This window comes from Nyctereutes procyonoides, unplaced genomic scaffold (genome assembly GCF_905146905.1).
Source record: "Nyctereutes procyonoides isolate TBG_1078 unplaced genomic scaffold, NYPRO_anot_genome, whole genome shotgun sequence".
Classification (NCBI taxonomy): Eukaryota; Metazoa; Chordata; class Mammalia; order Carnivora; family Canidae; genus Nyctereutes; species Nyctereutes procyonoides.
The window spans coordinates 44,425,516-44,443,192 of NW_026575030.1; the positions used below are offsets into that span (position 1 = coordinate 44,425,516).

At 38.3% G+C, this 17,677-nt stretch overlaps 1 protein-coding gene across 1 annotated transcript; it reads right to left on the bottom strand.

Moving 5' to 3' along the window:
- Positions 1-8,752: 8,752 nt before the first annotated feature.
- On the bottom strand, positions 8,753-9,682 carry LOC129503902 (olfactory receptor 5H2-like). The gene has a single exon (XM_055316372.1). It carries the CDS (start codon positions 9,680-9,682, stop codon positions 8,753-8,755), a length of 930 nt encoding a protein of 309 aa, XP_055172347.1.
- Positions 9,683-17,677: the final 7,995 nt, after the last annotated feature.

Sequence of the window (17,677 nt, forward strand, 5' to 3'; positions counted from 1 at the left end):
ATATGCCCCATTGAAATCTGCATTCAGCTGCCTAAACAGAGGGAAAGTACAAAAGTGACAGAGGACAGGAGCAGCCATTGCCTTCATCCTCTATCTTCTCTGTAACCCCCTTCCCTGCCCTGCCCTTCCAGGGATCTGTGAGCCTTCTCCTTGATGGTCCTTGCTCTTCTTTTTCCACAAGTCCCACTACTATCTGTGGCACCTTCCTGGGGAGTTGGTGCTTTATTTTTTTGGGAGAGGGAATCAAAGAGTCTGTCCCAGAGAGGGGAAAAGGTGAGATTGGAGAAGGGGCAGAAGCAGGGAAGGCAATGATAGTATCTTCATAATGTGAAGTTGTTTGGAGTCAGGTCCTAAACATTGTCCTACTTGGGGAAACAAGTCAGAGAGAGCAAAAGAATGAGCCACTAGGGCCAAGGCAGGACAAGGACTGGAATTCCAGGGTTTGAGGGTAAACAGGGGGATCCCAGGGTTAGATGTGCTTCCTAGGGATGAGATAATACAGTCACAGTGTTTCCCGTCCTTCTTCCACCCCAGCTCCAGCCCTGGCCTTTTCTGTTCAACCCTCTCTCCAGTGACAGGAGTTGTGGCTCTAGCCATGTCTTCATGTTTCTGTGTCCTCTGCATGTTCTCACCCTTCATTCTCTCCTTTTGCATGGACCCCATTACAATACATTTTTAATAAAAACCTGTCTCTGAAAAAAAAAGTGACAGTGGAAATCTTTAGAATATTTGCATAGTGCTATTTCAGTAGGGAATAGAGGATATGTAGAACTGGTATTATTTATTTATTCATGAAAGACACAGAGAGAGAGGCAGACATTGGCAGAGGGAGAAACAGGCTCCCTGTGGGGAGCCTGATGTGGGACTCAATCCTAGGACCCCAGGATCATGCCCGGAGCTGAAGACAGATTCTTAACCACTGAGTCACCCAGGTGCCCCTAGAACTGCATTTTGACAGGTTTCTAATATCTTGATTTTAAAATTTTTGCTTCACTGCTTATTTAAGATTAGAGTTATCTGGCATGATCCCTACCAAATGATATAAACTACTAAAGATGAAACTCTAGTGATGGAGCCATTAGTCAGTTTCCACAAACCCTTCAGGTGATTCTGAGGCCAATTACAGTTTAAGAACCATTATTATTATTTTTTTTAAGAACCATTATTTTTAAAAGAAAAACAAGAATAAAAGAAGGCCTAGACTACAGAGGTGTTCACAGATTCCTATTATATATACTAATAAGATTGTACCCTAGCTAGTCCACAACCCAGACTGTGAAAAAGAGTTCTAGATTTGATTGGTATTTTTTAATTTTAAAAATAAGTTTCTTTATCTTATTTTATTTTACTATTATTGTTTTTGTTTTTGTTTTTTTGTTTTTGTTTTTTTGTAGCTTACAGGTTTTACTTAAATTCCAGTTAGTTAACATACAGTGTAATATTGGTTTCGGTTGTAGAATTTAGTGATTCACCACTCACATACAATACTCAGTGCTCATCACAAGTGCCCTCTTTAATACCCATCACCCATTTAGCCCATGCCCTACCCATTTCCCCTCCAGCAACCCTCAGTTTGTTCTCTAGAGTTAAGAGTCTCTTTTATGGTTTACCCCTCTTTTTCCCCCCTATGTTCACTTGTTTAGCTTCTTAAATTCCACATATGAGTGAAATCATATGGTATTTGTCTTTCTCTGACTTATTTCTCTTAGCATAATACTCTCTAGTTCATCCACATCACGGCAAATTGCAATATTTTATTCTTTTTTATGGCTGAGTAATATTCCATTCTATAGTCCATAGAATGAAATAATAATATTCATATATATATATATATATATATATATATGTATGTATCTTACCTCTTCTTTATCTGTTCATTAGTCAATGGACATTTTGGTCTCTTTCCATAATTTGGCTGTTATTGATGATGTTGCTGTAAATATCGGGGTATTTACAGCATGTATCCCTTAGAATTGGTGTTTGTTTTTGTATCCTTTGGGTTAATTCCTAGCAGTGAAATAGCTGGATCATAGGGTAGCTCTATTTTTAACTTTTTGAGAAAATTCCATACTATTTTCCAGAGTGGTTGCACCAGTTTGCATTTCTATCAACCACATCCTTGCCACATCTCTTGTGTCCTGTATTGTTAATTTTAGCCATCCTGACAGGTGTGAGGTGATGTCTCGTTTAGTTTTGATTTGCATTTCTCTGATGGTGAGTGATTTTGAACATCTTTTCATGTGTCTGTTGCCCATCTGGATTTTTTTTTTGAAAAATATCTATTCTTGCCTTCTGCCCATTTCTTAGCTGAGTTACTTGCTTTTTTTTTGGTTGTTGAGTTTGAGAAGTTCTTTATATATTTTGGATACCAACCCTTTTATCAGAGATTTTGGACTGTCTTATTTTCATTTTAATTTGCTTCCATGAATTTTTTTTATTTCTTCTTTAATTTCCTGGCTAACCCGTTCTTTCTTCCATAGGATGTTCTTTAACCTCCATGAATTTGTGGTCTTTCAGAATTTTTTCTTATAATTGACTTCACGTTTCATAGCATTGTGGTCTGAAAATTAGGCATGGTATTATTGCAATCTTTTTGTACTTGTTGAGGGCTGATTTGTGACCTATTATGTGATCTATTTTGGAAAATGTCCCGTGTGCACTTGAAAATAATGTGTATTCTGCTGTTTTAGAATGAAGTGTTCTGAATATATCCGTTAAGTCTATCTGGTCCAGTGTGTCATTCAACATTGTTCTTTCTATTGATTTTCTGCTTAATCTGTCCATTGCTGTAAGTGGGGTGTTAAAGTTCCCTATTATTATTGTATTAGTACCAATGAGTTCCTCTAAGTTTGTTATTATTTTATATAGTTGGGTGCTTCCAAGATTGAAGCATATATATTTACATTTGTTAGGTCTTCTTGTTAGATAGATCCCTTTATTATGATGCAGTACTCTTCTTGCTATAGCCTTTGTTTAAAATCTAGCTCGCCTAATGTAAGTATGACTATTCCAGCTTTCTGTTGACATCCATTTGCATTGTAAATATTTCTCCATCCTTTCACTCTCAATCTGCAGATGTCTTTAGGTCTAAAATGAGCCTCTTATAGGCAGCATATAGTTGGGTCTTTTTTTTTTAATCCATTCTGATACCCTATGTCTTCTTTTTGTTTTATTCAAATTCAAATACACATACAGTGTATTATTAATTTAGGGTAGAATTTATGTGCAATGTAACACCCAATGTTCATTACACCAAATACCCTCCTTAATACCCATCACCCATTTCTGCACCTATCTCCTCTTCAACAACCCTCAGTTTGTTCTCTATAATTAAGAATCTCTTAAGGTCTGTCTCCTTCTCTGTTTTTATCTTATTTTATTTTTTCTTCCATCCCCCTATATTGTAATTAAAGTGTATTATCCTAAGTGAAGTAAATCACCCAGAGAAAGGCAAATACTGTATGGTTTTACTCATGTGGAATTTAAGAAACAAAACTTATATCTTATGATTGGAGCATTTATTCCATTTACATTCAGAGTAATTATTGATAGACATAAATTTTGTGTCATTTTATTATTTGTTTTGTCATTGTTTCTGGAGATTTTCTCTTTTCCTCATTAGTCTTTGTTGCTTTTGGTTTTCCTATTCCACCAGAGTCCCCTTTAATATTTCTTACAGGGCTGGTTTAGTGGTCACGAACTCCTTTAGTTTTTGTTTCTCTCCTTCTGTTTTGAATGGTAGCCTTGCTAGATAGAGTATTTTTGGCTGCACGTATTTCTCATTCAGCACGTTGAATATATCACACCACTCTCTTCTGGCTTGTCAAGTTTCTGTGGAGAGATCTGCTGCTAATCTACTTTATCTTCCCTTATAAGTTAGAGACTTTACTTGCTGCTTTTAGGATTTTTTCCCTTATCTCTATATTTTGCAAATTTAACTAATATGTCTTGATATTAGCCTGCTTTTATTGATTTTAATGGGAGTTCTCTCTACTTCCTGGATTTGGATGTCCGTTTCCTTCCCCAGAGTAAGGAAGTTTTCATCTATATTTGCTCAAATAATCCTTCTGGCCACTTTTCCCTCTATTCAAGATTTTTCTTTCCCTCTTTTGTGAAGCTTCATTATTTTCCATAATTTTATCTTCTATATCACTTATTCTTCCTCTGCTTCTTTCATCCTTGTGGTCATTACATCTAGTCAGTTTCAAAATTCAGTATTCCATTTCTCATTTTGGTTTGATTTGTTTTTAGTTCTTATATCTCTGTGGTAGGAGATTCCCTAATGTCTTCTATGATTTTCTCAAGCCCAGCTGGTATCATTATTATAGTTGCTTTAAATTCTGGATCAGGCATATTATAACTGTTTTGATTAAATACCTGGCCATGACCTTTTCCTGTTCTTTCTTTTGGGATGAATTTCTCCATCTTGGCATTTTGTCTAGGTCTGTCTCCTTCTGTATGTTAGGAAAGTCTGTTATGTTTCCTGCTTCTGACAGTAATAGCTTTAAGAAGAGGAAGTCATATACTGTGCTTCAGGAAGTGTCTCTGGTGTATGCTGTGTGCACTCTGCTGCTGTGTTTTGACTTCTCTTTCCCTCAGGTCAGTCTTCTGCAGAGTTTCTCTTTGCCTGTAGTGGGGAATGTCTGGATCCTAGCCAGAGCATGGCGAGTTTTAATTAGGTGTGCTCCAGTTTGCTTGTTAAAAGAGACCTGATGCTATTTCCACTAGAAGTGGAGCTTTGCAGAACTCTGTGATCAGTAGATTTGGTACATGCAGGGGTTTGTGCTGGTTTTCTTGGGTAGAGTTCTGCTGTTCTGGGTCTCAAGCACATTTGCCCAAGAAAAGCAGTACCAGCAGAGCACAGAGGGTAATGGTTTGGTGTAAGCAGTTTAGGCTGCTAGTGTTGGCACTGTGCTAACAATTAGTTTATGCTGAGCAGTGGGGAAGGGAAATGACACCAGCCAGCTTCCTTGTCACAGGAAAGGGGAGTTCACACCTGCTTCTATCCCAGAAGCCCTCAAAGAACATGAACATCTCCCCTGATAAGTCCCAGCTGTCCCTCAGATCACTTCCTTCACACTGTTTGTGTCTGGGCCATCTGTCCACCTGGCAGTGTAGTGTACCTTGGGCTCTATCCCAGGCAGGCTTACTGACTTTTAAAACTCCAAACATTAGGGACCTGGCATGGTGTGGACCCCCATTGGTCCTCTGAGGGAGTGTCCTGTTGGGCCGGGACTGCTGTAGTTTGATCCAGAGGGGCAGTCGCATCAAAGTGCAGGAGCATGGGGTTTGGGCTAAAGCACAACAAAGTGTTAGTGTTCAAGATAACTGCCCTCAGCAGGTGTCTCTGCACCTGTGCTGAGGAGCAGGGGAAGGAAATGGCACCCAGGCTCTTCTGTTCATAGAGAGGCAATGCCACCTTTCCCAGATGCACTCCAAGAAGAAGGAGCCATCTCTCTGAGTGTGTCCCAGGGAACCTCAGATCACGCCTCTACCCCTTGGGCTATCTGCCCACCTTCTTCATAGGAGCACTGCTATGCCCTCAGGGTTCCACACCATGGACATCTAAAATTCCAGTCTTTGAGCACCAACTCATTGTAAAAACTCACACAAATCAACCTCTCCCTTTTTCCCAGTCAATGGCTTTGGGAAAGCCAAAAGTGTTTTCCTTGTGCAATTCACAGTGTGCTCCTCTCTCTTTCTCTCATTCTCTCTCTTTCTTTCTCTCACCTTACTATACGGCCAGGCCTCCTTCCCCTCTCCAGCACCCATGATATCTTTTTCCACCAAACCACAGCTCCACACCTCCTACTTTCCATGATATGGCCTCTTTTTCCCCTCTAGTTGTGTGCAGTTTGTTCTGTCAATCCTCAGATACATTTTCTTGGGTATTCACAATGATTTTATATATTACCTAGCTGTGTTTCAGGGTCAAGGCAAGCCTAGAGTTCTCCTACTACCTCACCATCTTAGCTCACCCCATTGGTATTTGCTTTTACCTAAGTTCTAAGTGTTTTTTATTCTTTGACCACAGTCTAAGATAATGTTGTCAGCAACTTCTCAACAAGTATTATAAAATGATAAAGAAAAAAAATGTATATATATGTATACTGAAGGAGGAACTATGAATTCTTTTACATCTCCAGGTAGGAAAATCAATATGTTCATAAGAAAGGGTGCTTATATTATATTGTTATTGTTTTGAGGGGTTGATTTAATCCACATTTATCATTAGTCCAGACAACTGGATGAACCTAACATTGTATATCATCCTTTACATCTAAATATTCATTAAGCAATACAAATGTAACTTCTTAGTTTACTTTTTAAAAATTTGCAGAATATCTTATCTAAAATGTGGACTTCACAGAAATGTATACTTTAGGTCTTTCCCAACATGACATTGAACTGACAAAAATGTACAAAAATGAAAAATTCTGTAACAGAAATAAGAATGGGAGCACATTGGGTATCCCTGGGTGCTCAGCAGTTTAGCACCTGCCTTCAGCCCAGGGCGTGATCCCCGGGTCTGGGATTGAGTCCCGAATCAGGCTCCCTGAATGGAGCCTGCTTCTCCCTCTGTCTGTGTCTCTGCCTCTCTCTCTCTCTCTCTCTCTCTCATGAATAAAAAATAAAATCTTAAAAACAAAAAAGAATGGGAGCACATCAGTGAACAGGAGATTTTAGTGAATTTCTGGGAGGCATAAAGTAGTTGGTAGTTTAACAAAAGATATATTAGGGCAGTGGAATCTACAGATGAGACATGTACAAAAGAAATCTACAGAAGAAATCTGAGACTTTGAGAACCCCAAAGACTATTCCATACCCACTCAAACTAAAGTAGGACCAGACACTGTATACACCAGACCCATATATTCATAGATTGATGTTAATCTTTTTGTTCAAAGAAAAGGTCAGTTAAGGTCTTCATGGTTATGAAGGAACACACAGCAGTTGCTTTTATTACCAATACAGGCTTCAGGTCATAATGTTATGTGCAATATTGTAATGCAAATGTAGATAATGCAAAAATGCAGATAATTTATAGAAAAAATCAGCACAATGGGAAGGTTATACAACAAAAAGAATTAAACTACAGATCTATGCAATAACATGTATTCTCTAGGGAAAATAATAACAATTTCTGGACTTTGATATATTTACTCCCTTTCCTTGGCTTAGAGATATCCCTCAGGGAAACAAAATAGGGCATATGACCTGGTCTAATCTTGTGACCCAAAACTCCAGAAATACATAGCAAAATTTGTTTTAAATACTTTCACGTTTCATATCTTTAAACAAACACCCAATTAAAGAGCTTCTCCCTGATGTTGTCCTATACTCTGTCCCAGGGGCTAATCCTTATCATAAGAAGAATAATTTACTTTGGGTGTATGATGTTCATGAGTTCTTGAAAGAAAGTGAGCCAGCCTGCCATAGACAAGCCAGGCCTAGGAATCGCCCAAGCTCATTACGTGGAAATGAGTGATATATTCTCATTTCATTTGAGTTAGTTTTGCTGTCAGTTTCACTTTAAGTTCATATACATTTTAGACATACTTATTTAGGACCTCATGGGTTTGAGAGACTTTGCAAAACACTGCAAAGATTGGAAGAGTACTAGGACTTCTAAATTGTAATCTAAAGAAGCTTGTAAGACAAAAATAAGTATTACACCAGCCATTTGTGGCCTAAAAGAATAAACAAAATATGCAATACATTAAACAAGTGAGCATCCCTAATCCTCTTTGAGGTAATATAGAAATGCATCAAGGAAGCTGTTACATTTAAGATAGATCTTGAAGAAAGGACCCACTTCAATTATAACTGAAGGTGAGTGCAGTTGGGAAAGTGTTCTCTGTGGAGAAACCTGTGTGAACAAAAATGTGTAGATGAGTAAAAAAGGTCAAAAAGGCTTTCAGTAACTCATTTGGCTGATAACACAAAAGCATTAAGAGAATTTTAAAGGGTGAGACCTTAGAGTAATATCAAAGTTTTAGGGGAATGAACCTCGAATAATGCCAAGAAGAACAAAAGTAAGTGTGTTACACACATACATGCATATTTAGGTATTTATTTATATTCCCACCTAAAGTCATTGACACTAGGTCATTTATAACTGCAAAAAAAAGTTTAATGCTAATCAACATGTGTGCCTGGGTGGCTCAGTAGGTTGGATGTCTGCCTCTTGATATCATCTAGGGTCTTGATCTCTGGGTCATGATTTCAGGTCCTGTGCTGGATTCCACACTAGGTGTGGAGACTGCTTAAATAAAAGAAAAACAAAAACAAAAACAAAACAGGGACACCTGGGTGGCTCAGCGGTTGAGAGTCTGCTTTTGGCTTAGGGTGTGATCCTGATCCTGGGATCGAGTCCCACATTGGGCTCCCTGCAGGGAGCCTGTTTTTCCCTCTGCCTCTCTCTCTCTGTGTCTCTCAAGAATAAATAAATAAAATCTTTTAAAAATAAATGAATAAAAATAAATTAATTAATTAAAAAGCACAATAACAAACTAAGCAACACATAGCAAGTATATTATCTGCAGGGGAAATGTACAATCTACTTCATATGTATGTAGATACCTTTATATATCATTCACTTTATACATATACATATATGAATAAATATATGTATATGCATATATAGAGTTCTAGATATGTATACCATATAATATAATGGTATGACAATCCATGAAAAGTTATTGTAGTGGGATATTGTTTAGTCCTACTATTTAGAGGAAGAATTTGAGTTCTAAGAATTTCTCTTTAATGTTTTTCTCAATGAATCTATGACTTTCTGGTTTCTCAAGCTGTAGATAATTGGGTTTAAGAAAGGAATTATGATGGTGTAAAAGAGAGAGTCTATCATATCTTGCTCTTCTGACTGTGCAGCTACGGGACGCACATACATGAAGGCCAGAGCACCATAGTACAAGGAAACAGATAAGAGATGGGCCCCACAGGTGGAGAAGGCTTTCTTTATGCCTTGTAGAGACTTCTTTCTTAATATTGTGAAGAGCACTAGTGTGTAGGAGACAAGAACTATCAGAATGGTGAACATCTGTATTGACCCAGCAAAAATAAATACTATCAGATAATTAATAGAAGGGTCAGTACAGGTGATCTTAAGCAGGGGTATAATGTCACAATAGAAGTGATGTACTATGATGGAATCACAGAAGGTTAGTCTGAATAACAAAGCATTATGAATTATGGCATGGAGAAGTCCACCTAAAAGTGACAAAACTAACAGTCGGATGCACAGTGTATTGGACATAATCACTGGGTAAAGTAATGGTTTGCATATGGCCACATAGCGATCATAAGCCATTGTTGCCAGCAAAAAGCATTCCGTCGTTGCACTGATTGCAAAAGAGAAAAACTGTATCATACATTCAGAGAGAGAGATCGTTTTGTTCTTGGCAAAGAAGTTGACCAGCATCTTGGGGGTCACTGTGGATGATACCCAGGCATCTACAAATGCCAGACTGCCAAGGAACAAGTACATGGGGATGTGAAGCTGAGGGTCATTCCAGATGAGAGTAATCAGACCAAGGTTCCCCACAATGGTGAGAAGATAGATAAGCAAGAACACCAGGAACAGGGGAATGTGCCACTGTGGTTCATATGTGAGGCCTGTGAGAATCAGCTCTGTCAACAAGGTTGCATTTTCCCTTTCCATGTCCTCACCAGGTGTTGCCTGAGATGAAACAATAAATGGGAAAAACTCATTGAATTTACAACGTGAAAATATGAAGAGGAGTGTTGAAGTAAATTATGCACATCAGAATCCTCTCTCAATTTTGTGTGTTACCTCTGTATTGGGTGGAATCTCTTTTGAGGGCTTAGAAATTAATGCAATTATATCAACTTTTAAAATATCCATGATGAAAAAAGAATACCCATAATGAATAGAACTGGGAAAAGGAAAGAAATTTTATGTAAGTGCTAAATCTATGGGATCAGATTGAGTACCAAAGGGAAATTCTTTGTCAAGGACATGGTGGATAGTGGTGAACAAAAAAGAAGCTTGAAGAGCCTGGGTAATACAGAGTTGAATAGCACTTGAGGGATCCTGAACATTATCCATCAGGGAACTGCCTTGCTCCAAAAACATAAGGGAGTGAGACTGGGATAATTTTTAAATGAATATATGATAGTATAGAAAATCAGCTGCACAGGGGTGCCTGGGTGGCTCAGTGGGTTAGGATTCTGACTGTTGGTTTTGCTCAAGTCATGGTCTCAGTGTGAGATCAAACCCTGTGTCAAGCTCTGCCCCCAGCAGCAAGTCTGCCTGAGAGTCAATCTTCCTCTCCCTCTGCCCCCCACTCTGTGTTCTCTATCTCCCCCTCTATCTCTCAAGTAAATAAACAAATCTTTTTTAATAAAGAAAGGAAATAGGCAGTAAGGAAGTGAAGTTGTGGTCACAAATGCTTGTCAGGAAGAGGTCATTACTGTCTCCTGGTTTTCAAACCAGATTATACACTGGAATTCTCTGAGCAGCTTTTCAGAGTATATAGATTATGAAACTTTCTTTAGAATTAGATTTAGTGGGTCAAGAAAGAAGTCCTATAACCTGCATTTTACACTTGCTTCTCAATTGATTCAAATACATTTGATGTGACTAGTCCATGGGTGAAAAGACTTCTTCTATAGGACAAAAGAAGACAGAAATGGAAGAGTTCAGAGTGTAGAGACACCACTTCTGTGACACACTGGAGGTGACGAGAAGGTCAGGGAAGAACAGAGGAGTCATTTGGTAACTGGGTAGATTTCATTACCCAAAAGAAAAAAAAAAGCACTAATTTGAAAAAATAAATGTGCTGCTATGTTTATTGCAGCCTTATACAGTGGCCAAGGTAGAGAGGCAACCTAAATGTCCACTCATGGACAAATAGATACAAACACACACACACACACACACACACCGTACATCAGTGAAATATTATCCAGCCATAAAAAGGATAGAATTATGCCATTTGACATAACAGGGAAGCACCTAGAGGCATTTACACACGTGAAATAAGTCAGAGTGAAAAATAAATGCTGATCTTCCTTATATATGAAATCTAAAAGAAAAGACAAATAAATAACAAGAGCAGATTCAACCTAAAGTACAGAGAAAAAACTTGATTGCCATGGGGGAGAAATGTGGAGGGGCTTGGCGAATGGGTGAAAGTGAGTGGGAGATTTAGTCTTTGAATTATGGACTGAATAAGTCATGGGAGGTAAAGTCACAGCGTAAGGAGTATAGCCAATGATACTGTAGTAGCAGTGAACGGTAATCGATGGTAGCTACGCCTGTGGTGAACATAGCATGAGGTATAATCAGTGTTGTACACTTGAAACTAATGTAACATTGTGCATAAAATATAATCTAATTTTTAAAAATTCATGAAAGTTAGGATGCAGTGCCCATTTGTAGAGAGAGTGTCCTCTGAACATCCAGAGGGTATATAATTTGTAGTATGAGTTTACTACATATAATGAGTTGGAAGTCATTGAAGTAGCTGAGGTCATACTCATATATGACCTATCCTTTGGCCAATACATAAAGTGAAGAGAGTGGTGAGCAGCAAAAATGACAAAAGCATATTAATATGATTATGGAAAATATATGTCAATTTTAGAAAGCAAATCTGATCCTCTTTTCTACCATATAATCTTGGTGCCAAGCAAAATCTGCCACCCAATCTGGGAGCCAAAGGGCTATATACACTGACTTTCTATCCCCCTAACAACTGGAGTGAGGAAACTTGATGTAGTTTTGGCAAACTACACTCAGCCACACTGGATTAGGAATTTAGAGTGAGGGAGGAAAAGGTACAAGGACAAAACAGAATTTGAGTTGCTAAGGAAGCCAAGGCACAATATGAAGTTTCCAGCAAATGCGTCCTGCACCCGCAATAATGATACTATTGGTATGAACAGTGACATTCCCACACAGCAGCAGTGACAGCAACCCTCATGGAACCAAAGTTGGGACGTGAGTTTACTATTGACAGACTGCCTTGCTTCCTTCTGTTGCTGCCCATTTGTTTCCTTCAAATCCCTAGCATGTCTGTGTTACAGAAAATCCATTTAAAATATCATTTCTTGATGGAACCAATAGCTCTGAGTGACAGCGATAAAAGAGAGAGAGAACAAGAAAATCCTTTTCTGAGGATTTTTAGAACAAAATGATCAAGAAGAGAAGGGAAGCAGGACAGATGAATGTCATGAACATAAAGTGAGAAAGATACTCAAAAAAGACAAAGAGAGTTATGGTGTCAGTGGATAAAATACATGTTCGCTGGGAAAAGAGTGAACAGATGTGATTGAGTATGGAGACTGAGAGATTTGCGGTGGCTTTAGTGAGAGCAATTTCTGGAATGTGATGCAGTCGAGGCCAGAGAATAATGAGCAGTGAATGGGAAACGAGTTGCTCAACAGTGAGCAAGGAAAGGGCACTGAATCCGCCAGGAATGAGGAGGACAGTTGGTATATGTCTGCTCCAGATGGGCAAATACAATATATTTTTATGTTATATCATTTAAGAAAAGTGTTCAAAAGAGGAGAGCAAGGCAGTAAGAAAAGAAAGAAGACCACAGAAGGAGAAGTTAGGTGGATGAAAAGATCACAAAATGGAGGAAGAGAAAATAGGCAGAGAATAGCCAACACATGGGTGGAAAAGTGTGGGAAAGACAAGAAAAGAAGAAGGATTAAGAATGCATCAGAGAGAAGTTATCGAACACTACATCTGAAACTAATGAGTTATATATGTTGGCTAATTGAATTTAAATTTTAAAAAATATATCAGAAATAAGACTATCGAAAACCAAAAGGGAAACTCCCAGAATCTGTAGCTTAATTTCTACATTAACCTTGATTTTTATTTCGAGTTGTCAACATTGGGAGTCTTCTCTTTTTCTCTTGCTCAAATTTAATTTTCCTGTGTAATATATGTATGCAAGAGATTTCAGGTCAAATTTTACTTTGCAACTTTGTGCCGTTCATTAATATATTAGCACTGCCTGAACGTTTTTTTGTATTTAAGAGTTGCTTTATGTTTGTTATTAAAATGATTAGAAGTGATGTTTCCTAGAAATCCTTATGGTTTTACTTGAGGGCACCTTTTTCCATCACTTTCTAAGCAGAATAATATTGAGCCTTGGACTGGACTGGAATACGGTGATACAAGTAACCAAAGCCAACGATTGCAACTGTTAAACGATTTTATTTAGAACTTCTTTCATGTGACCTCAAATCACCAAGTAATTGAAATAGTTCAAGGTGAATTTGTGTATTGGTATCAATTAAGCCATATATGCTGGGAAGAACAGTGAAGGAGCAGTTACTATCAATTTTTGCTACACGTAAGTGAAATAGTCCATGGAAGTATTGTGAGAAGTAGAAGAAAGGGTAGAGATAATATGTCAGTGACTTACCTTAAAAGTTTGAATCACAAAATATGATCAGTTAAACATAATGGACCCTTCATCAGAATAACCAGAAAGATTTGATTGTAGGAATCATGAAAGGATGTTTAAATGAAGATTAAATTAACATTCGAGTTCAACAATATTTACCTTATGATGCCATTATAGCTGTGTTACTAGATAATAAGAACTTGTTAAGGGGAATAATTCAGTCTCACAGCTCTTTTGCTTATCTAGGTTATAGAAACTAAAGGTAAAAATTACTCACTAATTTTTTATCACTCACCTGGCTCTTGGGCCTCTGGAACACCATGTAAAATTATTGTAGCAATTCTTTGACTCTACATATAAAGAATAATGAATATTGTAAAAATCATTTTCCTCCTACCCGTATCTTCTAAAGTTAGAAAAAATTCTTTCTAGTGTTCTTTCAAGGTTAGGCTTTCTAAAGTAGAAAAATACACACCACCACCGGAATGACAAAACGTAAGTAGCAACACTGATTCAGTCTGGAGGCTCTTGTACCAAGCTCAGGAAAACTTATACCAAATGGTTATGTATATCAAATTGTTTCAAACACAAGACCCAGCCCATAGGATTGTGCGTTCTTGCCAGAAGGGGAAGGGACGAAGAATGAAAATTCCCGTCATAGTGCTCAAGGATTCCCTTTGGGACAAAACTAAGCTGCTCTTCTGGGCATTGTAGTTTGGAACATGTGTGACACATCCAGGTGTCCCATAGGGCATAGCAGATTCTTTAATCTTAAACAAAAAGTCCTGCTAGTTTTAGCAACAGAAATTGCACTTTCTTGCCGCTATTTTCCAGGACAGATGACACTTCTGACAAGGTAATGCAAACTTCAGTTTATCTCAAAATTTTGAGGTTCTGAATGCCTTGAGTAGGAGGATCCTATCTGAACTGGTCAACCGACAAGATTTTAATGAGGCTAAAGTTCAGGACCTCCTTCAGGAGCGAAACTCAAACACAGGTGTCAATCTTCATGCAAACTGCAGCTGAGATCCTAAACCTACAGTGCACTTCCCACTTTAATCTGAACACACATGCGACAATTTACTTGCCATAGGTCAGGAAAAGCACAAAGGAAAACCAAAACAAAGGACCACACTGGGTGGTGGCATATACCACCGCTCCTCATAGGGTAAAGCCTACGAGCCTCTGGAGATGTGTTGAAATGCAATTTAACCTTTGATGGATCAGGGAAGATGCCTGAGAATCTCCATGTCCAACAAAGTGATACCTTGGACATTTTCGAACCCCAGGACCTTCCATCATTGGAGGGTCTAGATGATCTCAGAACAGGATCATTGGGGAAAGAGACAAAGCGGTTGAAGTAGCTGGAGCTGGCCTGCGAATAGAAGCAAGAAGGAGCCAAAAGGGACAAGAAAGACCAGCATGGTTGGGATCACATGGGGGCTGAAGGCTAGGTCAGGCACTTCGTATTACCCCACTTTTAAGTGAAACCAGTTACATATTTTGAACGTGTTGGTAAGATGTGTGAGAGAAGTGACAATAAATGCTCATTCAGAAAATAATGATGTTATTTAGGTCAAAATATTACAAAGTAGAAATTGTAACATTTTGATTTGGTTTCTGAAGAGTAGGAAAAAGCTGAACTTCCACAAAGCATGTGGGCACTGGCAGTGAGGAGGAAAGCAAAGGCTCTATAGGTTGATAGAGGCCTTAATCAGTTACTCTGTATCCTTAGAATTTGTTCAGGTAAGCCAAAAAGGAGGAGAAATAAACCACATAGATAAAAGAGAAGCCTTGTGAAATCACAGCAAAAGGATAGATAATTTCAACATCATCCACACTTGAGTCAAATTAAATTCTCCCTTCAATTTTGTGTAATTATTTCTTGACTCATTGTGTTGCCTGTGAGTACATACATCTGTATCACTGTCCTAATGTAAGTAGTCTCCTCTGTTTTAACCATTGACATAGATGGGTCATGGTATCTCACTGTGGTCATTATTTTCATTTGCCCAGTGATGAACTATATTGACCATATTTCTGTGTGTCCCTGTTTGACACTCTTATATTTTGCTTACCGAAATTTTGTTGAAATACTTGCAAATTTGAAGGGAGTTATATATTTCTTATTATTCAATTTGGAGAATTCTTCATATTTTCAGGATACTCAGCTCTTACCAGATATATGATCTGCAAGTATTTCTCGAGGATCCTGATCTTCTTTCCCTCCCGTAGTATATCACACTGGTCACTTAAGATAATTGGACTTGGTATCAAGAAGCAGAAACTACTGTGGACTTCTTGATAGACATTTGCCTACTAGAAGGAGAGAAGCTTTTTTGCTCTGCTGTTCTAATTGTCTTACCGCCAGAAGGAGGAATGTTTCCCCCAGCTACACACATTGATTCTGTTGAGGAGAAAGTAGATGGGCAATAGGCCACTTTGTGCTCCTTCTTTCTCTGAATCATCATCATGCAAAGAGGGAAGCTACTCTGCTGGCTGCTGAGATGCCGAGGAGAAATAGCACTACAGGGGAGATGAGGATAAGGATGTCTGAAATTCACATCACTCAGGGCCTCTCTCAGTTGGGTCATTCCCTACAATTAAGGTCATTGGAAAGCTCCAACAAACCTGTTGAGGCAGGATGTCTATTGGCTTGACATTGAAGGATTGAAGGTAAAGAAGAGTGACCGGGTCAAGAAAACCAAACAGCTGAGATGCTTGTTTTAGAAAAAGGGATTGTGGAAAGGGTAGTGAGAAGGTCATTGTGAACACGAGCTATGACCATAGCTGTGCCTACAGAATTGAGGACTGTAATTGTCATAAGTAATTTGCTCCTCAGTTTGGTAAGAATATATTTGTGTGTGTTTGTTTGTGTGCTATGTGTGTTTGTATACAGACTCATATATTGATTTATTTGTATATATGTATCCACATATGGATAGCAAATATCTTCAAATTCTTTCCACTCATATTCTCCTATCATGTAACATAAAATGCATAATTAGTGCATAGTCATTACGTATAGTTAATTGACACCACTAACTATACACCATAGTGTTTAAGTTACCAGATATCAGGGAGAAGAGTAAATATTGCTCAAAGACATTAGTCCATTTCCATGGATTGGAGTGAATTCATTTCTGGTTTACACAGCATCGTTGTCTCAGGTGGAATTATGACTTTGCTATTGTTCTTACTTGAAGTTTATATAGTTTCAAAATTGTAAATGGGTGCCAACTTGTATATGCCACTTTGATCACTCCAGAGGATGTGCAGATACCTGGTTAAATGTGATTTCTGGTTGTTATCTGTCAGGGTGTGTCCAGACGATATCCATATTAAGTTAGGGAGAGGAGATGGCCCTCCCTGGGGCTTTTGGGCATCATCTAATCCATTGAGAGCCTGAATGGAACCAGAAAGCAGAGGAAGGTCTTCTTCACTCTGCCTGATTGGTTGACGTGTACAATTTGTTTTCTTTTGCCGTGGGTGCTCTTGGTTCTCAGGCCCTTCAGACTGGATGGACTCTATACTGTCCACCATTTCTGCTATTATCAGGTTCTAGCACTACAGCATCATCTTTCCTAGGTGTATACCTTGCAGAAAACAGATTGTGGGATATCTCAGGTTCCTTAATCATGTGAGCCAATATCTTATAACAAAAGTCTCTTTATATATTGTTCATTTATATGTATTGTTGGTTCTGTGCCGTAGAGAGCAGTATCCAATACAAACACCAGCTGGATGTTTGGTGACTTGTTTTCCTGAGAAAGAGAGGGAAATTTGTTGCAGTCATTAGCTGTTGACCTCAATTAACTCTACCTTAGAAGCTATCTTTTAAGAGTAGGTATCATTGCATTAGTACATCATGAGGATTACCTTGCATGTAAAATCTTGTTGAGAGTGACAGTCCAAATATTGATCCAGCTTGACAAATTTTCTGATGAAGACAGATTCTTACCACTAGCCTCATTAACAAGAAACAATGGACTTTGGCGATCATTACTCTTAAGCATACTTTCAAGGAATAGTTATAAAAACATATATAATACTTCATCTTTTGTAGCAGATGCCCCATTGAAATCTGCACCCAGCTGCCCAAAAGGAGACTAAAATACAAAACTGACAGTGGAAATCTTTAGAATACTTGCAGTGCTATTTCAGTAGCGAATAGGAGATGTGCGGAAACCGCATTTAACAAGTCTCTAATATATTGATTTAAAACATCTTTATTTCACTGATTATTGAAAAAAAATGGTCCCAATTCA

What these genes read in the sequence shown, in the direction of transcription:
- LOC129503902 (XM_055316372.1), bottom strand. Translation starts at nt 9,682, where the DNA reads ATGGAAAGGGAAAATGCAACCTTGTTGACAGAGCTGATTCTCACAGGC.